Below are 27981 nucleotides of genomic sequence, written 5' to 3'. Positions count from 1 at the left end.
CTCCCTGGCCTGTAGGTGGGTGTGTTTAACAGAAGGAAGGAGTAGGAATGCGCCTGTCAGTCTGCCTTTGCAGCTAATTAGCTCAGCATACAGCAAAGATAAGCAGTCCGGGGAGGTGGACCCTGCGGAGGGTCGTGGGGTTTGAGGCAATGCCTGATTGGGAGACGTGGGGAGATTCCTCAGGAATCCAGCGCATCAATGAGCTGCAGAAAGTTGGTACAGGACTTGCCTGACTCAGGCATGAGGGCAGCGTGTGGCTGCTTTCTGGAAAAGCAGAGCAGAGATGGACAGAACCTTGGAGTCTCTGCAACTTGTAATTGCCCAAGTTCTGCCTCATCGAGACCCTGCCCTGGTTTTTAAAGACTGTAAGTACCAAAGATAATTATTTTATTTCCCTGATAGTGAGTGTATTTAATTCAAATGTCTGTTGTACCCAACAAATTAAGAGAGAGAAGTAATTAACATGCTTGTACATGTATTTGTGTGCATGCCACAAACTATCATTATTTTACCTTGCCTATTTGAAGGCAGTGTTGCTGCTTATTTTTTAAGTTTGCATTTCAGAAAACTGATTCACCACTTTTACTTAGGATATTTAATTGCATTCTAGTAACATTGTAAAAACTTTATTGCTTGACAGTTTTGGAAAACTTTATGCCAACTCTCTTTCTGTGGTTAGTTCGTCCTATAAATTACCTTTCTTAACTGTAGTACTGCAAAATATCAAATATTGCAATCTTTGTGTTTACACAGATAAAGTGCAATAGGCTGCTTCTCAAACATAAGATGTTTTCCTGCAAGTATATGGAATGTGATTTCCCTCCCCCCCATATCAGACTTGACTATGGATGCACTTTTTAAACCTGGCCAAAACACTTATTTATTCTCTCTTTCTCTCTCATTTTACAAACTATCCCTTGTGAAATGTTCTGAAGTACCTTTCAATAGATGGCACATAATAAACTGGCCTGATGCATCCCTTGAAACAGAGTTCAATGCAACTCACATCATGAAAATATGAGTATTTAAATTTGAATTTATGATTTGAGTGGGGCTATGCATGGAAGTGCTATTTAATTAGTAATTTTTTAGAAAATCCATCCACAGATTTCATACAATGGAAAAAACCCTCTTCAACAGATCAAATGAAACAATAGTTAAATTCCATTGTTCTCAGTTTTCTTCACAGGTGAATGAGATCTCTTGATCTCGTGCCCCCAAATCCGGTCCTACATAAACAATTTGATTGTAAAATTAGTATTTTGCTGGGTGTCATTTCAGTCTGAATCACTTAGTCAATCATTTAACATGCAAACAATGCTGGAACAATGTTAGATTTTTAGAAGGGAGTTTTATTTATTTATTTATTTAACATTCGCTTCTAATTGTAATCTCCTGTGTGACCTGAGGCACACTGCAGAGACATTTATTTAATCTCCACTTCATTCTTTTGTCAACAGCTCTGTTAGAGTTAATAAAATCAGTCTCATACAGTCAACTGTTGCCTTCTAAACTTGCTGTAAAAGGAATAAAGACTTAAAGACATGGCTAGAGATGGACCTAGGGGAAAAACCCATGTACATCTGCATTAAACAACTCCACTTGCCAGATTCTTATGCTCATAGCCACGCTGAAAAGTCAGAGGCTGACCCAGTAGTTCCCTGGGACTAAGTTGGATTTACTCTTGTAGAAGGATGCTACTCTTGTGTGAATGTAGCATAAGGATCTGTCCCAGAGCTTAAGAGTCTGACATCTGTTTCTCAGGCCACCCTGCAGGAGGTTTTTATGCTGCTGGGTAGGTTTGTATTACTGTTGCAGTCTTGGGACCTCGTGGTGCAGTCTGTGAATGTACACACATCACAGGAACAAAGAATTTGATCGGGGTGCAGTGTGGGGGGTGGGCTCGAGGAGAGGGGCATTCCCTTTCATAAGTTTCTACTGGTAACCAGTTCCTGCAGGTCTACTGACAAGGCTTTTATTGAAAGTGTATGTACAAGCTGCTTGGACAATGCATTTGTGACCACCCATAGATCTAAGGGAGGGAGGGATGATTAAATAGAAACAAAAGTGTGAGTGGCTTGGAGTAGTTTTGTTTTTTTTCTACTTTAGATTTTCTGAGGTATGAAAAGAATTTTGAAGGCATTCTAATATAAATTTAACCTGTATAGGCTTGAAGTTGCTGTGAGTGTGTGCCACTAATTCTGACTGGTGACAGACATTCATAGTGCTTTGTCTATAAGTCAGATGAGAATTTACATGCATTCTTTTTATCTTCAGCAAAAAGTCATCTTTAGATCTAGGTGGTGTCCATCTCTGACTTTTAATCAGATTTAAATACAGCAAGCAAGTATTAGACTAGAAAGAACATAGTGTCTCATGTTTCCCCATGGGACCATGTCCACATCTCTTACAAACACATTACTTTCAGACCTTATTGGAAAGAACAAAATAAGAATGAAGTCCATTCAGGATCTACTTTGTTGCAGCAGCATCTACCCTTTTCACAATGTGGTGTGACTCAGTATGTCAACAGGACTGAGTTTTGCTAGGGCAAGATGTCAGAGCAAGTCTGCTCATCACTGCTCAGCACCACATACACTTCATACACTTTTTGTTCCCATTCCAACCAAGGGGTCTTTGCTTGCACTGTCCCAACACTTTGTTCTGTTGGTACTGTCTCCACAGAGGGCTTTCTTCAGCAGCAGCAGGGAGAGACAAGATGTTCAAAAGTCCCTGCCCTCCTGGGTGCAGCTTGCAGGAGCAAATACAGTGAGTGGTGCTGTGCCTGCTGCAGCAGTGCTCCTTCTGGGCTAGCATCTCCCCAGCAGAGGCAGAGATGATGGGATTCGGGAAAGATGTAAGATCATGGCTGGATGCCCTGGCAACAAGACAGCAGGGACAGCAGGGATAGTTTGTTTCTCACAAGTCCTCCCTGCCATGAGAATGCTTCATCCTTATAGTGGTAGGCAATCTCCGGGGGGGGGGGGGGGGGGGGGGGGGGGGGAAGGGGGAATTTACCTCAATTTAACAAATTATTCATCTCTCTTTGAAGAGCTGTAATCCATGATTTTTGACAAGATCTTTTCTAAAAAAAAAAAAAAAAAAAAAAAAAAGGGCCTTCTGTTTTACAGAAGTAAATGGATGTGAGCTACCCACATTTGGAAAAATCTGTTTGCACGTGACGTGTTGAGTGGAGACAATCCTCAGGTGTGAAATTGCTTTCCCCGATAACCGGCTGTCTGCAGGGAGAAAACAGTGTCTCTGGGCTGCTGTGAAGCAGGCCGGTGGCTGCAAGGGCCCTCATGTCCCCACATGACCACGCAGGCTGGCCCAGGACCCCATCGGGCAGGGATGCGGTGCCCATGGCAGAGAGCAGGGGTCTGAGCAAGGCCCCGTGGTGCAGGCCTGCCACCAGCCCATCGATGGGGGACGGGGAACAGTGGGCTGCAGAGGGGCTGGCAGCTCCAGCAAGAATGGGACAGGCAAAGACATGGAGGAGGAAGTCAAGAAGAAGGAGCCCAGTGCTCAACTCGTGCTACTGCAAGAGTTGTGTTTGCTTTTTGGTGTGTGTGTTTCCCTGAACTGTGCACTGTATGTAGCTTCCATCCCAGGTAACACAGGAATCCTAAAGATAATGCTTTCTACCATGCAGACCTAATTAACCCCAGCATTGGTCTAACCCATATGCTGACCTTATTACGACTTTGTTTTCATATCAAAAAATATTATCAGGTAGGAGTTACGGTATAGCTTGGAAAAAAGCTAAGTACTTCCAGAAAGTCTTTTTAAGCCCTGACTTGAATTCATGGTTCCTCGCTGGATTGCTACTTGGTTGGTTTGTGAACATTTAGCAAAGTGATTTTGCATCAGCTGAACAGCACTGTGTCTCCATTTCTTTTTACTGGTAGCAACAAATTGCACATTTTCCTTTGCATGTTTTACCAGCAAAGATTTCAGGTCAGCAATAGATGGACAGGTTAGACTGTAGAGTTTTTAATAAGAAAGTATGTTAACTTATGAGGATCTGCCCATAATTTTTAGTAGAATCAGCCCAGCTCACTTATCTTCATTTAACATTGAAATAGATTTGTCAGTGGGTACCATACTAGCTCTCTGATGCAAGCTTTTAAATTGAAGTGTACTATAGCCAGAGTAAGTCAGTTGCCTTGGAGAAATATTACAAGATTAAAAGTTTTATCAAACAAACAGTCTTTTTCTTTCTAGATTAATGTTATTATTATTATACTATTCCTGTGCAAATCAGTTATACTTCTGATTTTCACAAGAGATTGACCAATTTATAATTCTTTATTGCTATATTCAGATATTGAAATTATACCAAAGTTCTTATCATTTTCCCATGTAATGCTACATAAGAGTGCAGACCAAGCCAAGCTGTTCAGCAATGATTAACAGTTGTCTTCAGACTATCAGCTTAAAAACACCTGACTTTAGTATGTCTACTCATTCTGTTCCAAGTGATAACCTGCTTACTCAATTCGTAATGCTGCAGGGATTGACTTTTTGCCTCAGTCCAACGGTGGTGTCAGTGAAACCCTCCCAGTCTCCACCCTTCCTTTCCCTAGCTGCCTCTAAATCTGCTGTGACTACAAACATACCAATGGTTCACAAAGCCTACACCGTTCTCTGAGCTGCTTACCTCCAACATCTTCTTCTTTCTTCCTTTACTTGGTAACACGTTCGGAATGGCTCTTGAGGAGGCCATCCAGTTCATTTATTTAATTTTATTTTGTTCTTTTTCCAAATCCTTGAAGTCTAGGAACTGTCAGTCAGTGCTGGATTTAGGTAGTCAGTGCCAATTAAAGATGTTGCTTCTCACAAGTGGAATCTCACCCCACAATCAGATCTTCTTTTCCTGAAACAACATCTTGCTACTTTTTGTGCTTTTTAAGGGTTTTAGACAGAATCACCTAGCAGCCCACTGCTAGATCAGCTCACTCATATAGCATCCAAATCCATTATGGAGAAGGAAAAATGCCCCTGAAGTCCTCTCAGCACATTGTTGGTGTCCCAGTACATGATACTTGTTAATGTTTTTATATATATTTAACAATATACCTAATTTCATTAGGTTTAGGAAGGATATGGGGCTTTTTATTTTTGTACATATACATGGAGAACAGAATAGTATAGCATAGGGAACAGAACAGAATAGCATAGGGACCAGAATATCCTAAAAAAATCACTGCTAACATGCTAATATATAACGTAATATATATGATAAATGCATAGTAAGATCATGGGAAAATTAATTGATATTGTCTACTCACATTTGTACCTTTTTTTCCTAAAGCTATTATTTATATGTTTAAAAATATGCAAAATAAATCAAAAGAGAAGCAATAAAACCTTCCCTCAAAACAGCTGGATCCCACTCCAGTTGCTGCCTTTTTTTTTTTTTCTATAAATTTAAACAGTATCTCTTTGCTAGCCTGAGCCCAATTTAACAGCTTCCCTAAGATGTATGCATTAAGTTACAAGCCTTAATAGGCTGCAGCTGGGGAAGGGTGCACTTGTAACTTATGGACTTTGTTTAAACGATATAGTTTTACTGATTATGTGCCATGGCTTGATTTAAGACATGTAAGGGAACTTTACTAGCCTCTCACTGAAGAATCTTCTTTAATAGATTTCATATTACATATTTCTTTCATTCAAAAAGCTTGTATTTTTCTTCTGCATTCACGTATTAAATTAAATCCACGAAGGCAGTTAAAAGGACTTTTAGAAACAGCTGTTTTAAGTTTCAAAATGACAAAGTAGGTGGTTATCTTGTGTGTGTGTTCTTTATACTCCACTCTCTCAGCAGTGAGACGTTGTCAAGTATACGACTCCATTCCACTTCAGTGGCAGAGTCACTTGGCTCCCACTCTGATTTGCCCTTCCAGTCTTGGCCAAAACACCCCCCTCCCAGTTGGCTAGCCTCATGTTTATGGCATTGTTTGTTTGCCTTGGTTGAGGTGAATGCCTAGCCAGTATTTTTAGCAGTAATTCACAGAAACCTGGAGCTATTTTTTTTTCTGGCATCAATGCAGTGCAAACTTACTGACATAATCCAAGTTGGAGAGTTCTGTTTCCCACTTAGAATGATATTTAATTTGACTCACTGACTTCCTTGAGCAGAGGCAAGACAGTTGCTACTGAAAGGTGAGAAATTGTCTGGAAAACAATGTTGTGTTATAATAAATGTGTTATCATTTAATCCTCTTTCAAACACAGTTCACATCAAACTGTATTTCTGAACTCTCAAAAGAGCTCAGGGTTCATTTAGGGTAAATGCAGCAGTATAACCCACATATTTGTTGTTCCACAGAACTTGCAGCCTGTCCTACATTCAAAAAAATAAAATAAAATAAAAAGTAAAAAATAAAAAGTCCTTAGAGTCTAGGAAAATTTCAAGAACTCTACCAGAATTTGCACTTGGGGACAGCTTCATTTGGTACAATGCTCAGCCCCTGGGCAAGAGGCTTTTCTAGCTGAGTAAAAGGCAAAGTAGAGAAGAAAAATCATCTTCTCACCTCGTAACTAGGCATTACAGCCAGCATCAAATAGACTGTTGTGGAACCATTAATATTCACAGATGGGAGAGTACTAAAGGAGGGTATATGGAATTCTTGCTCTTGAACTTGGTGATGCACGTACTACTATGAAACTCTAACTGAGAAAGATCTGAGGTATAAAGTGGATAAAATATTGTCTGAATGGGGTCTTGGCATTGCCTACAACAAAATCAATACTGTTAACTAATTCAGCAATTGACAGCGTACAAAATAAATTGTTTTAAAGCATGGATGATTTAATCCTGAAGAAAATTGTTTGTCACTGCATACAAATACTATAAGCGTTATTTTAAAAACTCAACCACATCATAGGCATCTTTCAAAATGCAAAAGTCAATTACAAGAATGAGAATGGCCTTTCAAAATGAGATGTAAATTACAGTATTCTGCTGCATTAAACCATGAATCTTGCTGTTTCATTTATGTACTTCTGAAAATTCTCATTGTTTTCCATACTGCATTTTTAGACTTAAAGCCAGTTGGATGCCAAATACTGATATACAACATAGAGATTGAACAACATTCTGCCTGGAATGTTTAGAAATGAAGGCAAACAATGCATGTGATTACAGGAAAAATGAATATTGAGAGATCTTAATACAACATTAGCAATCATCATATTAGCAATCATCATATTAGTAATCATTAGTTACTATCTTAGAATAGTAACTTAGTATATTTGATTTGATCATATGTATACATTTTTCACATCTTCCTAAACTACTACAAATACATGTGATACATAATGAAGGAAAAAAAAATAATAGTGGCTGTTAGGCATAAATAAAATCTTTTTTTTTTTTTTTTTTTTTTTTTAGTAGAGAACTGTATTCACACACAGAATTTTTACTAGTTTAGCTGAAATTTTTTTAATTATATATTTGAAATTGATATGCTGTTTTAATTTCATGATGATAAACACACTGATTCAAGCTAAACAGATGAGTAAAATAAATTTAATTAAATCAAAACATAAGGAATTCTTGGGGAAAAAGAAGTTTGAGGCTTTGATATCAGGGCTGCATTCTGTAGTTTAACCTGATGCATCTTCATGTTCATCACTGTTTTGAGGTGCTAGCTTTGGCTAGGATTGAAAAAATCACAGCAAAAACTGCAGTGATAATTTGATGCTGCCACTACATATATACCACCAAGTATTTCCTGCTACCATCCTCACAGCTAAACCAGGTTTTATGTTTATCCAATTCAGTACAAACCCAGGCACCTTTAATTACTTAATTACAGAGATATCCAGCTGCACTGTGGGATAGACACATAGCTTTCATTTGACAGAAATTCTAAACAGAATAAAAATGATGCTGCTCAGCTACTGTTTCTGTGTTAGTCATACATGTATTAGTTTAATCTGTAGCAGCTACTCACTGCTTAGTAGTCCTCTGGTAAAATATTGCTTTATCTGTAATATTTGAGACAGCTTAAAGCATGTTTCAGGATTTCAGGAAAAGAAGGGAAATATATTTCTGCTGGTGTATTGCAGTGAAAGGAGATACCTCTCTATAGCTCTAAAAAGTCTTTTGAATATTAGTTTTCAGAGTGGAAACTTTCAGCCAAGTGAGAGATGCAGGCTGTCCAAATGCTGAATTACCATCGAAAGGACTCATGAACAAGAATGGAAATTAAAACAGAAATTTTACACTCTGAACTCTTAATTTCTGTAAAAGTAACAACAGAAGAGAAGCAAGGATCAGACACACAGAAATTTAGATCACCTATTGCTACCATTGGTACTAAACAGTTTAAATACCTGTTTCTTTTATAGACCACTATACCAGTATAATTTCCTCTTGGTAAGCAAAAGCATGCATGATATTTATGGGTCGTTTCCCCTCCATCAATGAGGGGCATAGGATACTAAAATCTAGGGACTTGGACTGGACAAAAAATGATCATGCTTGGGATTTCCCTATGCAGCTTTGCCAATTGCATTGTACACCTTCTTAGAAGAATCAGCAGTTTATTACCTACAGAATAATTGATCTCATCATGATGTGGGAGAAATCAAGCTTTATTAAAATTTATTTATTTATTGTTTTACCAAAAGTTGTATCATACAGGCTGAATGACGAGACCAGAAAGAGTACTGTGGGTTACCTACAACACCAAATTCGTTATTCCTGTGGACTTTGCATTATTGTTTTTAAGGACTGCACTCTTGGACAACAGTTGTTTCAAAAACCAAAGCACTTTATGGAAACATCCTAAATCAGTGATATTCTTAAAGCTGATACTTTCTGTTGCTATCTATTTCAATACCAGTAAAGGACTGAATGTCACCAATACCATTCTCTTACTGAAGCAACAGCTTCTACTGAATTGTCATGTTTAAACTTGGAAATTTTACATTCATGAATTTTATGTTCAAATATCAGTTTTCACTTAATGGGTTTAAAATTAGATTATTACCCAATATGTGTGTGCATGCTCTGTGGGGCAGAAGGTCTCATTAAAAAAAAAAAAAAAAAAAAAAAAAAAAAAAAAAAAAACACTCAAATGTTTACATCAGTGAGGTATTCAGCCAGAGACCAGTTTCTGAAGGATTACCATTTGGAGTCTGTACTGGCAGCAGTTTCCCTGGCTAGTAGACCAGTTTTTCTCCCACATTCATTATCATTTAGAAAAGCAGAAGTCAGTTTCTGTGGTTAAGAGTTCCGCAATATTTCAGTTTTTTCTCACAGCTGCACTGCAACAGTGGTTATCCCAACGTGTTTCCTGTTACAAATACAAAATTTATTCAGATAGCTTTCTTCTTTATGGTGAAGCAATATTCCAATGCCATGAGAGTTCTGCAGCTTTAAATGCCCAAAATGCCAGAACTGGTAGGAGCCAACACTGCTGCTGCATCCGTGACACTATCCAGTGGCAGACAGCAGTGTGCTCCAACCACCCTGCCTCGCCTCCTCAGAGCTCAGACCACGCCACCCGCACTTCCTCATGGTTTGAGCACAGCAAGAAGGGAACTGGTGATGACCACACTCTGTGTGTCTGCCCTTGTCATGGCTAAATGCCAGGAAAAGCTGTTGTCTGTGAGAGCAGTGCAGCTGCCAGAAGTCAGGAAACAGGCGGTGACAATATTGGAGCTCACATGGCTCACCCTGCAGCAAACAGAGCAATGCCCTGTCCATAAATTGCATGTGAGCTACCACCAGGGTGACACTGTCTCAAAATGGATCACTTCTACGTTATTCCACTACTAACAAGGTCAGACGAGATGAAGAAAGAGGAAAATTATACATGTATGAGGAAAATTATCTCTGCCACTGATTCCTGTATGAACTAATACTTGATAGCCTCATGATACTAAACCAGTATCAATACTCTGAAGGATCCATACTGCTGCCTAGGGCTTCCATACTTCCACTGGAAGGTCCAAATTAAGAAACATACTTCTTAACTTCTGAATTTAAATTTTCAAGTGAGAAATGATGAACATCATACACAGCTGTTTGTTTGTTTGTTTGTTCGTTTGTTTGTTTTTGCATAGTGTTGTGGTTTAACCTATCAGGCAGCTAAGCACCATGCAGACATTTGCTTACCCTCTTACCCTCCTCCCTCCCTCTGTGGGATGGGGGAGAGAATCAGGAAAAAAAAAAAAATAAAAAAATAAGGAAGAAAGCCTGTAGGTTGAGATAAAGACAGTTTATTTGGAGAGAAAAAAAAAAAAAAAAAAAAAAAAAAGAGGACGAAGAAAAAAGGAAAATAATAATAATTATGATAAGAGTACTAATACCACTAATGTGTACAAAACAAGTGATGCACAATGCAATTGCTCACCACCTGCTGAACGATGCCCAGCCTATCCCCAAGCAGCTGGTCCCCCACCCCGTCCAGCCACCCCATATTAATTGCCCCGCATGACACCACATGGCATGGGCCCTTTGGCCAGTTTGGGTCAGCTGTCCTGGTCCTGTCCCCTCCCAGCTCTTGCTGCACCCCCAGCCTGCTCACTGGCAGAACAGAATGAGAAGCTGAAAAGTCCTTGGCTTACTGTAAGTACTGCTCTGCAGCAATTAAAACATCAGAGTGGTATCAACATTATTGTCATCCTAAATCCCAAACAGAGCAGCATACCAGCTAGTAGGAGGAAAAATATCCTAGCCAAAACCAAGACAATAGACTGGTTTCTATGGCAAGTTCTTAAGGAAAGACTGGTAGCTTTGACAAAGGTAAAATAAAAATGCATTATGGTGCTCTTCCTTCTGCAGTCATTTCCTAGAAAAGTAACTTATCTCTAAGCTACACATGGCTGTGTAAAAGGAGTCTAGATAAACTATACCAAAATTCTTTTTGAGTCCAAGCCAAAAAGTGTTGAGAAAACCCCATCACAGAACGTAAAACGTTGGAGTACTGGCTCAATAGTCATGATGTCAACTGGATTTCTGATTTTCACATTTCTTATTTCACATTAGCCTGCAACTATTATCATCATAATATACAACACCTTTTCCCAGCTACTTCATAAAGTTTTGCATTAAAAGTCAGCTGCTTTCCTTGCATGACCATGTGTTTTTGTTTTTGTTTTTGTTTTGTTTTTTTGAGAATGGACAAAGAGAAATCTGAGTATAACATTTTCTCATGTTTGAAAGTGAGCAGCTCAATGGCTGCTGTGATATCAAAGTTCCAACACATTGACATAATAGTACAATGTTGCTGACCTGCAATTTATGTTCTACAGTAGCCTGTAATCCCAGAAAGTCCAAAACTGCCACAAAATCATATTTTCACACCAGCAGAGACAATCACAGACATTTTATTATCAATGATGATTTATAAATGTATCAAGCTAATATGTCTGCATTTCTTGTGTAACACAGAAAACACTAAGATCAAGGACATGTATGCATCCTACATTCAGCGTTTTCATATCTTTGACAGTGAATGTCGTAGCAATATTGCAGGAGTTCTGGGAAAGCAAACAGAAACAGAAGGCCATATTCCCAAGTGAAGGCATCATTGTGTATGAATCAGTGAGCTCCCTGGGCCCACCATTTGTGAGCTATGTTACCTTGCCGGGAGGAAGTTGCTTTGGTAACTTTCAGGTAAGTGTCAGCTTCCAATCTTTGCCAGGGGAATTTTATCTATTTATTTATATATTCATTCATGAAAATTGTTTTGCCATAAAAGATACAGGACAACTACTTATGTAACAATGAATTCCACACTTGACTTTTCCAATATCATTCTGTCCCAGCCCTCACCAATTTGAGAGACAAGGTACCTGAAGGAAAACAACACAGAGTTCTAGGAATTAATTTAGTATGGAATGATTTTACCAGTCTTGTCTCTGGTTTCCAGTCATATCTACAATGAAGTGAAACATTATGAGTAACTCAACCATTTCTGTCAGTTGAATCTAAGACCAAGGTGCCTGTAGTTTCTTTACTTCAGAAAACAGTAATATCTTTTATGGTGGAGAAATAGCTTAGTATTTTATTTTATTTTATTTTATTTTATTTTATTTTATTTTATTTTATTTTATTTTATTTTATTTTATTTTATTTTATTTTATTTTATTTTATTTTATTTTATTTTATTATTAAATGGGAAGGTATTTCTCAACATATTGTAATATGCAGCATCCAACCCATGCTAAAGCTGTGCTAAAATATACAGAACAGGGTTCAAAACTAACCAGATACCGATCAAATTCCAATTTCAGTGAAATAACAATTGCAGCTAAATTTGACACCTTCAGTCTCCAGGAGGAGGAAGGTTGTCTTGTAAAACACTCTATCCTCTACCTTCCTTTCAGTAGATAACAATAGCTTAAACTTTCACTCCATCAGTATTGACACTATGAAACACCTACTTACTATGCAGGAATTAGGCCTGCACAGAAGGTCTCACAATAGCAGTTGAAGAACAATCTTCAACAAACAATTATTGGACACAGGATTAGCATTCTTCCAGAATATCAGTTGCAATTTTAGTAAACGAGCTCTGCTTTAGTAAACCAAGCTCTGCTTTTTCACTAGGAAATAATAGCCTTTTCATGGACTCTTCTGAACATTCCAGGCCTATTTTTCCTAATGATTCAGCCCTCACTATGAAATTGTTGGAAGTACATTTCAGAGTTGCTCCTAGAACTTCCTGAATACCAAACATTTCAGGAACATGTGATGACACCAAAGCAAGATAATTTTGACATTATAGTCTTTAAACTGAGATGTAAGAAAGGAAAACAGCATTTTTTTTTTCTATTTTGCTCTTTGCTAAAATCTTACTCTGCCTTCTGTGTCATTGACTTTTTACATATTTTGCCAACCTTTTATCAAGACCTGCTCCCTCCTTTTTTCTTTTTCTTTCTTTTTTTCCTTAAAAAATATATATAAATAAAATAAAATTGAATATGTTCCCTGTGCATTATAAAATGCTGAATCAGGTATTTCTGTTATATAGCTGCACTGTTACATTCAGCCAGGAATACACTTCAGAAGCATCTGACTGATAAAGAAGCTGAGGCAAGCCAGCTTGACAGTGCAGTTCCCGTGATAATCTATTGCAGATGGACATTAAGAGATTGGTCCTATTCATGCGTTCAGGAAAAAAAATATATATATATAAAATATATATAATTTTATATATATAATATATTTATATAATTAGTAATTAAAATATTTTTATACATATATATATATAATTAATATATAATATATGAAGCATACAGAGGGGTCTCACTGAAAATGTCTCAAAAAAGACATGTGCTGAATAGGTTTAGAACAAGTTAGTAATGAATTGCCAATATCTTACTTTAGAGGTATAATGTATTTCAGTGTCCAGATCACTTAAAAGCTACTGTAGTTATATTTACAACACCACTAAATAATGGTAAGCAACACAACGCAGGACAAAATACAAATGTCCCTGCTTAAGTCTTGTTTCAAATAATCCTTGAAATAATAATGTTCTGAATCCTTATCCCAAATCCTTATCTTGCCTAAAGACAAGCAGATATGTATTACATTATATACTTCATGGTACTTCACAGTCAAAAAAAATTGTTCATTTGCTTAGATCTTTTAAAGATTTACTCTCCCATTTTTGTTCTGAGCACTTAATATCAGGAATCAGATACCACGACTAACTCTGAAAACTGCAATAATTTTCACTTATGACAAAGGGACCAACATAAGGCCCATCTAATCGGCCTCTGGCTCCCCTCTTTCTGAACTCAGGCATCAAGCTGCTCATGGTTTTACCATATGTTTTTGTTTTTAATACCAAAGGGAAATATGCTGAATATTTTGACTTTATAAATGCAGTGAAAAGGGTTTGAAAGTCAAGCCTAGCTTTCATCTTTGCAAGTGAGATCATCTACAGCAATGAATTCTTTTGAACAATGGGTTTGTAGCTCACCAAGGATAGAAGCACTAAACATTCCCTGAACTGATCATTCAAATATCAAATGATTGTTTTCTCATGTACTTGCTGGCATTTTCCTGCTAGTATTAATCAAAATTAGCTTTAGAAGGAAAGATTATATCTTTTATTAGACTAGGAAATATGGTTGAGAACAAAAAGTAAAAATTACAAGATTTTGAGTGCATTAGCACTTTTTTGAATCTGAAGGACTTGAGTACACGCAGGTGTATGCAACTAAAATCTCATCCTTTTTTTTTCCATTTTAATGGAAGTTTAACTGATTAAATAGGTCACTAACTAGTGAATATTCCCTCAATTACATCCATAGATTTTTCTCACAACAATATTAATACTACCAAAAGTACTACAAGTTTAAAGTAGAACTACAAGCACTACTTTCACTAAAAGTAAAAAGTACACAAGCTTCAAAATATATGTAATGGGAATAGTCATTGGTGACATTCACGGTGGTACTTTCAACCCTTAATCAACAACTTGTGGTGTGAAGAAAATGGTCATAGCTAAATACAGTTTAGGAGATGTAGAATTAACATCCCAGACAGATATTTGAGACAACATATTATTCTTTAACTTGAATATTGTTTTGAGCTTCCTACGGAGTATAACAAAAGTCTCTGTGACAGTGTCACATTTTTCAGCTTCACAACCAGAAGGCTAAGAAAGTCACCTTTTATTTAACTATGTCTTAAAGAAAATCCAAGGCTGTATTATCTTCTCAAATACTAACTCTTCAACAAGATGTATTATGCATACCTCTGCATTATTTTAAATTTGCTTGTCTACTTTTGCCACAGCATAAATAGTTTTGCAATGAAACTAGAATATCAGTCTGGAACATGGCTTCCTATGTCTTCATCAGTACAAAGGGAAAAAAAAAAGGGCAATAAAAAGGCCAGGTAAATCCATAAAGCTCCAGTGCTCTCCTTCCCTCCCCAGCTCCAGGTTACAAGTTTTTTTTTTTGTTTTGTTTTGTTTTGTTTTGTTTTTCCTGAAATTTACCTTCATAAGGGTACGACTAAGAAAATAAATAAATAAATAAAAATTAAAAATAAGAATAAAAAACACCTTTTCGTGCAGTGATGTCACTAGTTAAGGTCTCAGTTCAATTCTTATTAAGGGATTTAACAAGGGCCAGAAAACAGCCATTTAAAATCAATGAGTACTGTCTCCCTGATCTTAAAGGTTTGAATAATTCAGTAGATGTTTCAATGTTTTTTTCATGTGTATAAATAAGACAGCCAATATGGGGCATGAGGAAACAGATAGCATAAATAGTGTAGTGTTTGTTGCCAGTATTGCCTGCAGTCAGCAAGGACCAATTAGGCTCTCTCACTGTGCAGCAATACACATTTGATGCTTGTTACAACTTGTTGTCCAAAAGAATTACATGAGGCACAAGTCAAGGTGAGGCTAGTGTCTAAACTCTGACACCACAGCACTACAAACGGACAAGGAAAATGTTAGTTTTCCTAAAGTGGCTGGCTCATATTGACGATTGGGTAAAGAGGCCTTGAAACCTTCCCTCACTGCTGCCATAACAGTGCCAGCAGATACTTGTGTGGGCTTTCAGCTGCCTCAACTATCAAGCTGTCCAAGATGGCTGAAGTAGTATTTCGGAGCTGCAGCAGTTCCTGTCCTGGATGTCAGGCTTAGGAAAGACAGCAGCAGAGCAGGAGGGACTTCCTTTTTGCCACTAAGGACAAGCAGGACTCCTTTTATTCATCCAGGTGGACACAGCTGGATAGCCAGCCCCTAGAAACATAGGGAGTCACTAGAAAGACTATTGAAGTCTTTCTAGTAGGTAGTCTTTCTGAAGGTAGGAAACTTCACAGAGGGCAGGGGAAGTCTTCTGGGTCTGAAACATTAGGCCTAATGTTTTGGTCTAAATGATTGCTTCACACACTTTATTGTACAATGTCAGTTTTTTAACCTCCCTTTACAGGCCTTTTCCTCTTTTCTCTGGAATGGTTGAGGTTGGAAGGGACTGTCTGATCCAACTTCTGATCAAGAAGGCCCACCAAGAGCAGGTTTCCCAGGACCATGTCCAGGCAACTTTTGAATATCTCTGTACCTGTCTGGGAAACCTATGCCAGTACTTGGAAACCTGCACGGTTGAGAAGTGCTTGTGTTCCAGACTGTGACCACTACCTCTTGTCCTGGTGCTGGGCACCACTGACAAGAGCCTGGCTCTGTCTTCTTTACACCCTCCCACCACCTTCCCACTGAGCCTCGTCTTCTCCAGACTGAGCAGTCCCCAAACTAGTTTCACTGGTTACAGGGATGATGCTTCAGTGTTTCATGTCCTGGCAGGCACCCAACAGGAGAGGAGACAGCCAGGAGGTGCCTGGTTTTGACTGTGATCCTCTAGGGTGATTTCAGGTCTTGCTGTAACTGGCAGCAGGAGGCAGGTTTTATCACGGTGCCCCAGCACAGCAGCAGTCTGCATGGAGCTGTCATGGGATTAGACAAAGCCAGAGCTGACTTGTGCACCTTGCATGTGCTCACATTGCAGGGGGTAACTGCAATATGCAAAAGTGCATTTTACATACACAGAGTTTGGCCAGTAGCATTCATGCTTACAGCACCATGGCATATGGGAGGTAAACTTGCTGTTTAAGACAGATAGCGATTATCCAAGTAGAAACAGGTTATAATGAAACATTCATGCTTTTTGAATATACTCACCTACTGAGAACAAAACTATCATCTTTAAGCTAAATGTTACTTTCCTTGTTTCTGCTTTTCAGAAGCACTGTGATGTACCTGCTTCATTGTGTCTTGCTCATGGCCAGCCGTATTAGCCCAGTCAACGTCATCTTTTCCCTGTGGGGACCAAGGCTAAGGCTTCTTTATCCCTTTTCAGCTGCAAATATCAAAAGTCCCTAAAAACAGCATGTTAAGAGTGGGCATGACTATCAGTATTTCAGTATGTGTTACACCGTAACATTATAGAAGAAATGTCCCCTACCCTATCTTTCCTGGAAGCTGAAGCTCCTGAAGAGCTAGACCACTGGTATGGCTGGCTGTGAGATCTTTGCTGCGTTTTCCACCACAGCTTTAGCTTTGGATAATGCAACACTTCTTTGTAAAACTGAGCCAAAGAGTCACTGAAATCTTTGCCCTCTGAGAAAATATGTTAAGATTTTACCATTTAATTCCCCAGCAAAAATGAGCTCTAATCAGTTTCATCCTTTTAGGACTGAGAAGATAATATATAAATTAAAGGAAAAAAAAAAATCACAGAGAAATGTCATATGTCATCACTTTAAAGTATAATCTCCATTTTTGTATTCGTTCTTATATATCCCATTAAATTTAGTAAATTTTAAGTTTTTTTTCTTTTTTTTTTTTTTTTTTTCTTTTTTTCTCTTCTTACAGATTTGTAAATCTCTTGATCTCTCAAGACTTACCATTTGCCTATGAATATATGCAGACTGCTCTGCTGGTCTTACTTAAAAGTGAATAGTATTCTTTTATCTGTCATTTTACTAGTTTTCATCTGCACAAAGATGGTTTTATTTCCAAATTTTTTGGCTTGGTTTGTATTATAACATTTATTATTGAAATCACATAAATCCAAGTTCTGTTCTCAGATTTTTGTAAAAAAGAGTCATGTGCAACCTGCAAGAGAATCTTTAAGCATAATGAAAGGAAAATACAGTGATGAAAGACTTGACCTGGGCATCTTCAAACAGCTATAAAAGCATTAGATATTTTGCACATTCAAGGAGACAGCAGCTTCTGAGACAGCATGATAGAAATAAAATAAAATAAAATAAAATAATAAAATAAAATAAAATAAAACAAAACTCAATTTCCTTCTAGAAATCAAATTTTTGTGAACAAACTTGCAAAAAATATTATTTTAAATGGGAGGTTAAATTGGTTTTCTTTAAAATTAAAAATATATATATATATTGCCCTAAAATAGAGCAAGCATTTTAAACTTTACCGTTCAGAGTATTACACTTCTATTTTCACTGCATATAATACAATTAGCAGTTTGTTTGATGGAAACCAGTTATTACATCATAATTAGAAGCCTCCCAGTAGTAAGGGAATACCATGCATTCACACCATTTATTAATGTGGATAGAAGCAATCCAGCAGAATTAAAGAAGAAGTGTTAGCTACTGAATATGTTAAGGCCTGGAGGAATAAATAAATAATAATAATAATAAAAAGCTTGTAGAAGAATCTGTGAGTATTGTTGTAACTGAACACAAAAGAGTATGCAGTTTATCATTTCAAGTATTGCAAATGAAAATGGATAATTAGTTGATGTATTAATTAAAGTAAGATAAAATCTCCAAGTACAGCACAGCTTGCCAGCCATGAAGAAAGTTAAACACTGGAATTGTAAAGGTGTTAATCAGTGTTTCTTGCCATCTGAAATACATTCAGGTATTTTTTAAAGATTGCCTTTCTTTATGTCTAACAAAAATCTAATCAGCACATCTTTACAAAGATGGCTTTGGTCTTGATAACCATGGCAGGTTCTGATTTCCCCTGTTCTTTGAGTCCATTCATAATATAGTAGAGGAACACAATCATACATTGACTTAATTATACCATAATACTTCATTTCTATATTAAGACAATTGAAATCAAATGTCAATTAGTTGTTTTGAAATACCAGGAAATTGTGTTATAATTATTATTATTACAGCAAAATATATTTTTCTCACCCCATTCCCAAATGAATTATTGTGTATACATGCAGCTGGTGGGGCGGAGAGGCAGCAGCTGGAAGAATGGACAAATCAGATATTGAGAGTGACTGCTTTTCATTGCAGCATCAGAGAAGGGCCCTGTCTGGGACTGATTCACCAGCCAGGACAGAGCAGTAACTTAAAACAGTACAGAACATCTGCACTCTGCTCTCCATCTTGAGTGCTTTAATTGCATGTTCAGGTCTATAGTGTTTCCCAGATTTGAGATTCCAGAAAAGTTTCACCCTTTGGTCAGGTTAACATAAATCTTTGAAGGCTTTTTTAAGTCTGCCTGAAAGCCCGGGGTGCAGTTTCATATGGATTTAGTTCACATAATCCATTCCCTGTAGTTGCTGAGACTCAGGCATTTTTGGTACTTTGGTTTTTACTTTTCTGTATCCGTGGACACAATTCAGTCTTGTAAAAGCTGTGACATAATTAAAGACTTGGGCTTGATGTAGGGTGTGTGGGAGAGTCCTGGTGAGATATGTAATACAAGAGGTTGGGCAGGATGAAGTGGGGACGTCTTCTGACTTAAGACTCCACAAAACTAGCAGTGTGACGCTTTGTCCAGGTCACCCCACAGAGTTCATGTTTAAGAATTTCCCCTACCTCCTAAGTGAAAAAACCCTAAACTTATTAAAATTATGAATGCATTGTTTGCTTGTTGAAAAAACTAAGAATTGTTCATAACTTATTACAAAAACAAAGAAATTTAACATGAGCTGGAGTTCTGAAGATTAGACTTACATGTAATTAGCGAGTAGCCCCCTGTAAGCTGTGCAAGGACAGCATCTACTATCAGCTGGTAGCACAAGCAACTGCCAGCTTAAGCAGCTCTGCAGCAAGGTGGAGTGAACAACAGTGGGTGACAACCTTGTTTCAAGTTGTCCTTTCCAGTGATCAAACCTCCTGAAAATTCCTGACAGTATATTTGGTTTAAAAGAAACGAAGCACAGAACCAGCAAGAAATTCAGTGTCATTCTACTTTACGGATGGCAAATCAGACACTTGTTTTGAAGGAAAACATAAATAAAATAAAATAAAATAAAATAAAATAAAATAAAATAAAATAAAATAAAATAAAATAAAATAAAATAAAATAAAATAAAATAAAATAAAATAAAATAAAATAAAATAAAATAAAATACATTTTCACTGGAACATTTTTTATTTTTTGAATTTTATTTCATTCCCAACTTGGCTGTTGCTAGAAAGTTTGATAAGCAGTAAATTAATGCAATAACTATTTCACTAACTATTTGAAAATTCAATTAAATGCTTACCAAAATTATAGAATTTTATAAAATACTTTTTTACTTAATCCAATAAATTTTATGAAAACTTGTTATAAAGGTCTTTTCTGGTTGAAGTATTGATTTTCAGAAGTCAGATTTTGTGAGAAAAGCAATTAATAAATAATAGAATATAATATAAACCTTTTTTATTATTATTTATTTATCTTTGTGGTATTGAAAGGCAAAAAACCACACATAAATGCGATGGGAAATACAGGTTTCACCTGAGATCTGCAAAATTATTCATGTGCTTTTTCAGAGCTGCTTAAGCAGAGCAGAAGCAAGGCGAGATGCTGCAAAAGTGGCTCTCATCAACTCTCTCTTCAACGAACTTCCCTGTCGTAGGATCACAAAGGAATTCATCATAGAAAGTGTTCGGGAGGCTGTTTCCTCAACCAGTGTAAGTACAAAACAAAACAAAACAAAACAAAAAAATAAATCAGGGGAGAAAAAGTTATTGGACATATGTATGATCCTGCAGATCATCAAATCAAAGCTTCACGTAGCCTACTTCTCCTCTACCATTGACCAACAGGTAGCACGTGTGAACAATGTTAATGAATGAAATATACATGATTATTATTCTCCAAAACTAGTGGATTTTTCACCAGCCAACAAATAAGCTTTTAGTGATTTTTATTCACCTTTATGGTAGTAAAGATTGTCCAAGTCAATTTTATGTTTAATATACTGGTATTAAAACATCATTTTTGAAAAGCTGTTTTAGTCCTCAAAGTCTGATCATGATTTGTTTTCTCTAGTATACCTAGATAAAATATTTGCAGTTCAGAACACTACAATGTAGCAAATATCACCTGAGAGTATTAGAAATCTTTTAAAATGAAAATACTGATTTGCTAAAAGGCATGTATCATAGATTAAGGAAAGATTAACTGAATTTCCTTGTGTTGGCAGAAGTCATTTCTGCTAATAAGTGTGGAAATGATATTTAAAATTTTAGAAACATCACTATTGTATTTTGTGACATGATCTGTGGTGTTCACCTTCTGAGCAGAAAGTGCTGTAGTCCCTCATGAGATGTATTTGGGGAATGATGTAGAAACAGATGAGTGTAAGGAGGTCTGGTCTGTATCTGTTTTACAGATGAAAGAATGGTTTTCTTTTCCAGTATTGTGAATTTTATACATTTTGGAGGGACAAAAATCCATAAAAGTTAGGAAAAATAGAGCATGATTTATTTGCGTATGCAATTTAAAGGGAGTTTCGATTCAAGTAATTTATCATTTTTTTATGGAAATTTTTGAGGTAAAAGGTTATATGCTTCACAGAGTTCTGCTTGGATTTCCTTAGGGATATTTAAAAGCCAGCATAAATATTGCAGCAGTGGTGTGTTAACGCTACAGCATCCAAAAGCCATAAATTTACTTGCAGTTCAGTGGAACCATATTGGGTAGAAATCTGTTTAACTTTCTGAAGTTGCCATTGAACACCTGGGGTTATGCAAAGGAATCCATCCAAAATTATCTCATTCCTTTTTCTAGGTTTTTCCCTGCAAAAGAGAGGAGAGAGAGTGAATTTAAGTGAAACTCAGCCCCTTGCTCTACCTGGCTAATTTACGCAGCTTTTGAATTCTACTGAAAAATTAAATGTAGAACTATGGACCATGTCATCATTCTTCATCAATATGGTCATAGAGATACTTTATTAAATGTACTCATTCTATAGACTTACATTATGAGATGCGAGACCTACTCAGCATTTGGGTACTAGTAATAAGAATTTCTTAAATGCCTGAAACTAGAAAGAACTGATTTAACTGAAGGGGCATTTTATTGATTCACCTCAAACAGTTATTCTTAGGTATAGATGGATGAGCAACAGTACCACAGAGATTAGTAAATCCTGGAGCCAGGAGATGGCTCTCCCATCAACAGAGCACTGGGACTGCAAAGATGAGTTAAAGGGCAGCAGGGCATTAACATAAGAATATAATGTACTGCTGAGCCACCAGTCACTGTCAGTTTATTTCAGAAGCACTCAGGAGGGATGCTGCTTTGGTTTATAAGAAAACCAAGAATGGCTTCAAAAATCTAGACCCTCATTATAGTCCCATTACAGTCAATTTATGTTAGAGCTGTCAAAGCAAGAGAGTATTTTATCTTTTTGACTAAGGAGGGAAAAACAAGTCTGGACAGAACAATAACAAATTGTTTCCCTTTGTTTTCTGCATCTCCTCCTTCCCCAGTCTTGTATTTCCTTCTGTCTTTACACCTGGTATAGGCCTTTTTAAGAGCTCCAGGATGATCAGCTACCTCACCTATACAATTTTTCTTTCTGTAGAGAAATTAAAACTTCCTAGTAGCCTTTTTTCTCCCAAAATTATGTCTTCTTTACAATAATGCCATCTTTTCTGGGGAGGTAGAAATAATCAGACTAGTGGCATCCTGGCTAGATAGAAGGAAAAGAACTCTTGAGCAGGTAGAGTGAAAATCACACCCACAAGGAAGGGCACATCAGATAAATATATATGATATATACATATACATATACATATACAATATATATATATATATACATACATATATATATATAATATATATGGTTTACATATATCAGCAGAAAAAATATTTAAGGAACAGTAGAAGCTGCATGGGAGGCTAGCTAGGAAAGCCTCTGGAATGCTAAATGCATACTGCAAAGTAAATATTAAAGCATTTCTGGTTAATCTCACAACTCCTTTCCTCCTACCAGTGACCAACAGGTCATTAGGCACTTTAGCACTCTGATTTGCTGTCACTCTGGGAAGACCCAGAAACACATAAAGGCATTGAAATCTCCAATGCTAAATTTGTCAGCGTTTAAGGAGAAAGAAAACAGGGCCTACCAGTTGCTAGGGTCATTTCACAGTAATCAGATGGTACACAAAACACTAGTGAAAATAATAACATCCAAGGTAACTATGATTTACAAAAACAGATTCCCAAACTGTTTGCTGGGGAAAGGAAAGGAAGGGGCATTAAAAATGTCTCAGGATTGCAGTAATAAAACATGTTAACTATGATATAAAATAAATACTATATATAACTATAAAATAAACTATAAATACTTATATATATATATAATTTATATTTTATAAATAAAATATAAAAGCAGTTAACTATAAGTTAAAACATAACTATAAAATATGCATCACACCAAAAAGCAACCACTTGCCTTCTAACCACATTCTCTTGTTTCTTCCCTCAGGGTAACCTAAAGGATGCTGATGACCCCAGCACTAGTATTGGAGCCTATCATTACATGCTAGAGTCAAACATTGGAAAGACAATGCTGGAATTTCAGGTATCAGAATAACAGTGCGGCTTCTGCATCATTCACAGCTGAATGAAGCAACTTAATTTCATTACTAATATCTAACAGAATGATAAAATGCCCTCCTTTATTCCACATCCCAATGAAAAACATGAAGATAAATCTAAATAACTTGAGAAAATACTCTGAACACTATCCTTATACTGGACTGGTGCATTCTAGTGAGAGAGCACCTGACTTCCTGCACTGGACATGGGTGAATAAATTGTCACACAGTGCCTGATGTAACATCTAAGTGCAAATATTCTTGTAATTCTGGTCATTTCAATGGAATGTTGACCACTTCTAATACTCTGTCAGAGCCTTTTCAAAATTTTACACCAACTGAAAAAACTTTTCAGGTTTGAAAAAACACTTCAGAAAAGACAATCAAGACAATATCAAAATATCAATATCTAATATCAAGACAATAACAAAATCTCCAGTTGCTTTTTTGCACCTTTCTAAATTAACCAAACTGTACATAAAACCTCCATCCACAAACAGTTATTTCACATAGGTGCCAATGTAGGTACATATTTCTGGGTTTGCTTTTCCTCCATTTGATGAAGTATGAATTGTGGTGATGTCATATAAACCTTAAACAGCCTGCAGTATACTGTAAAGTTTTGCTTGAGGTTAACAAATAACACAAGTTAACTGGAAATAGATGCTATGTTGTGGGGGCCATTCTGCAGCACCTTACTGCTGCAAGCAAGACACAGCCACACACATATTTCAAATGAGTGGAGAGTGGGAGCAAATTTGGGAAAATAGTATGAATATTCCTAGAGCGTGCCCATTATGAACTGCATTTTTCCAGAAGCCTCTGCATTCTGGCTGAGTTATAAGTAACATCTCATTGTGTCATATCTAACCCAGAGTGAAAAATGTCATCAAAGGAAAAGCTGCCCTATTTATTTAATATCATAAATAATGATACTGCGGTGGAAGTGCAAGTGGAAGAAGGAGAGTTGCTGTGGATTAAGTTACATCCTTAAGATGTCCAATCTTACCCCTTCGCCTGTTCCCAAGATGCACTTCATGCAGGGATGGAAGCCAACAGGAGATATAACTTTAAAAAATCAGGCCTTGAGAAAGAACACACTCAAAACGCAACAACATTTAAAGGAGTAAGATGCTGTGGCCTACAAGAAGAGAGTTTTGTGAAAGAAAATATGTTTATAAATCCAAATCCAAAGTTATCCTAATTAAAATTGAGAGTCTTTTCCTCACCACTTTGATAAGTATGACAAAAAGATCTGAGTGACTCATGGTGAGTGACTCATGGTGAATGGAGTTAAATCCATTTGGAGGCCAGTCACTATTGGTGTCTCCCAAGGTTCAGTAGTGGTGTCAGTGCTCTTCAATACCTTTATCAATGATCTGGATGAGGGGATCCAGTGCACCCTCAGTAATTTTGCAGATGACACCACATCACAATGAAGGTTAGGAAGTAGGTAATTTAAAGCTCTAAATACCACTACTGACTACACTAAGCAACACTACGACTACACACAAGGTTGTAGTGGTCACCTAAAAGTGAGTAAAAGCTTCTTTGTAAATCAATCTTAAACCTATATTGCTTAGCATATGATTATGTGTGGCCACTGTGCATGCCTGCAAGTAATTGCATTCCTGGAAACCTCACAAGTTTCACAGCAGGCCCCTGAATGTATACAGTTGTTTAAAGCTTCCAATGTGGAAAGAGGAGGTGTCTCCCTTTTTGATTCAGGATCCTCAGGAAGGACCTTCCTTTGCATGTGCACTGCCACATGCTTGGCAGTCAAGTTTTTTAATTGATGGCACATCCTACAATATGTGTGAAAACATAACAGCCTACTCAGACATAGGAGATCTAAACCCCCAAAGACTTAACTGTCTGGGAGATAAATCCCTCAGTTTTACATATTTACATCCCCCACCGCCACCACCAAATTTGTTTTTTCAGTGCTGAGCTGTGCTGCCTGTTTGATTCCTCCACAGGCCTGGGAGGATAGCATAAGACTTTGTAGCATGGTTTAGTGGTGGACTTGTCAGTACGGGGTTAAAGCTTGGACTAGATGATCTTGGAGGTCTTTTCCAACCTGAATGACTCTATGATTCCATGATTTTTAGTACTCTACTTGCATCAAAAGAAGAAATTCTAGTTTTCAGCTCCCTGGCTATAAGACTTTCATTATAACTTCTAATGGGATTTTGGATTTTGTTCCTTTATATCATCATCTTTAAATACCAAATCTTCTCTGTTTCTTCTTTCTCTGAAGTAAAAAGATGTGTTTTTTGAAAATTTAATCCATAATCAGTATGCTCCCATTTTGCAGGAGTTGATGATTGTCTTTCAGCTTCTGCATTGGAATGGAAGCCTTAAAGCACTACGTGAAACAAAGTGCTCCCGGCAGGTACGACATAACTAGCTTCTAAAAGTTGGCTGTGTGAGTGGGTAACTATCTGAGGTTAAAATATGTAAATATATATATTTTTTGAAGTTCTGAATTAATGTATTTTTACTTTATTTTGATATAAACAGGACTTCAGACAAAGCTACATTTTAAAATGTATTTATGTCTTCTGTATTTGTCCCTTGCTATCACTTCAAGAAGCCATAGGCTATTTCTCAGTTTTATCTATCAAGAGACAGGCTGAAAATTCACTTGAGAAAAACTGTTACCCCAGCATGGTTTGATATCTATTTTTGTGAAAACTTTGGGAAATGCATTAGATTGAAAATTTTCAAGACATTTTTTAACTTATGAAATTAAGTTTTGTTCTGTATTGCAATCTACAGAAAAAAAAGTATGCATTCTGAGTTTTCCAAAGGGGAGAAAATTACTTTTAGCATTTAAAAAGTTACCTTCCTTCAAGAAATGTCATCATAGGCAAATTTAGTTCCATCCTGACATTTAAGTCTCTTATAAAGAAATTCAATATTTGACGGATGTTTTATTCCCTTTTAGTTATCAGCTTATGAAAGATGTATAGAATGTTACAAAAGGATTGCTGTGTAATTTTTGTCCAGAGCTGAATTGTTCTTGAGGAAACTGTTGGGGAAAATAATAATAATAATAATAATAATAATAATAATAATAATAATAATAATTTGTAACTGACTTCCATATCTGTTGTCATTTTCCTGAATAATAGGAAGTAATTTCCTACTACTCCCAGTATTCCTTGGATGAAAAGATGAGAAGTCACATGGCCCTGGACTGGATTATGAAGGAGCAAGAATCTCCAGGAATTATTTCCCAAGAGCTGCAAGTGGCTCTTAGGGAACTGGAGGAAGTCAGGAAAGCTGGGCAAGAGCTAAGGTTCTACAAAGAAAAGAAAGAAATACTGAGCTTAGCACTGAGTCAGATCTACAGTGATCAGGTTACCACTTCTTCATGGGACGATCAGATGAGCTTGGCCCTACATGGCTATCAGTAACCTTGAAGAAGGTGTTTGACCTCAAATTGTAACATATTTGTCTAGGTTGAAAATATCCCATATGTAAATTGGTAACATTCTTTCCCATGGATGTTTTAATTTCTGTATCTAAAAGCACTGATGTCCTTTTTGTTTCATTTCTACTTGGTGGATAGAAATATTCTTCAGGTAAAACCAAAGCTACCATGAATATTTTATGTAGTACTGGTACTAAGATATATGTAAACATAAATGGAGACAAACCACAGAAAACTTTTATAGTACTCTGGATATTGAACTTGATATGGTACTCTAGATTTGGAGTTCTGCAAAAAGGCTCTACATTTTCCTTGCTGAAGATGTAAAAATTGTTGTCAGAAACCTACAGACTGTTAGCAATGAAAGACAAAAAGGGCAGTTTAGGCACTGGTACGTTTTTACTCTGACTCCTTCCAGCATCTGTGTGTCCTCTTGGCAGTTCATTTATTCTGTTTGTTCAAGGGTAGCAAGAATCTTCCAAGCAAAAAATAATAATAATAAAAGTTGCACACAGCTATTACTCTGGATTCAATGTGCTTCAAAACTCTGTTGCAGCCAATGAGATATTACAAAGCAGTAAGGACATAAAGATGAGCAAAAATTAGTAGACTGACCAGATTCTGTCTGGTATGGATGCTATGTGGTAACAGTCTGCCAGTCAGACTTTTTCTTTATGTGCCTTTTCAAATTTACTTGCACTGCAACAAATGCCTACTGAGATTCAAGATCTTTCCTTTCCCCATACTGACTGCCAACATAATTCCTCTGCCAGAAGGTACTGTCCCTGGAGCAAAGTCAGCAGCATATACCTGTATCAGGCATGGGCTCATAATAACCAGCATGTTATCTTAGCAGATGATAAAGGCAGAAAGGTGCTAAGGCACTGGACAACTAATCTGAGCACATTTCTTTCTAGTTCTGCTTCTCAGAAGCTTCTGACGGAAGAATGGACACCTTGCAAAGCTGTAGTTTAAATCAACTCAATAGTAGCAGAAGTAATTTGTAGCATCATTACAATTTATTTTAAACATTGTATATTTCCACATAAAAGAGATAAATAGTTCACCTGGAAGAGAAACAGGTTGGGGAAAACTCATTTTTTTCCTGTTGGAAGTGGGGCACACAACTAAGTCATGTCTCATAAAAAAAAAAAAAAAAAAAAAAAAAAAAAAAAAAAGGCGGGGGGGCGGGCAGGGAAACAGGTCAGCAGTAATAATCCTGCTGCAAACC

The 27981-nt window shown here is 36.9% G+C and overlaps 1 protein-coding gene across 1 annotated transcript; it reads left to right on the top strand.

Annotated features, from left to right (window-relative positions):
- The first annotated feature begins 145 nt into the window (after positions 1–145).
- Positions 146–27888, top strand: LIX1 (limb and CNS expressed 1). Its single transcript, XM_032206445.1, has 6 exons — positions 146–365; positions 11475–11638; positions 20252–20392; positions 23200–23295; positions 25629–25706; positions 26449–27888. The coding sequence occupies exons 1-6, from the start codon at positions 284–286 to the stop codon at positions 26731–26733; spliced, it is 846 nt and encodes a 281-aa protein (XP_032062336.1). The 5' UTR covers positions 146–283; the 3' UTR covers positions 26734–27888.
- Positions 27889–27981: the final 93 nt, after the last annotated feature.

Source organism: Aythya fuligula, chromosome Z, assembly GCF_009819795.1.
Source record: "Aythya fuligula isolate bAytFul2 chromosome Z, bAytFul2.pri, whole genome shotgun sequence".
In the NCBI taxonomy this organism is placed as follows: domain Eukaryota; kingdom Metazoa; phylum Chordata; class Aves; order Anseriformes; family Anatidae; genus Aythya; species Aythya fuligula.
The sequence above is the reverse complement of the archived record's forward strand: the minus strand, read 5'-3'. Positions and strand labels throughout refer to the sequence as shown.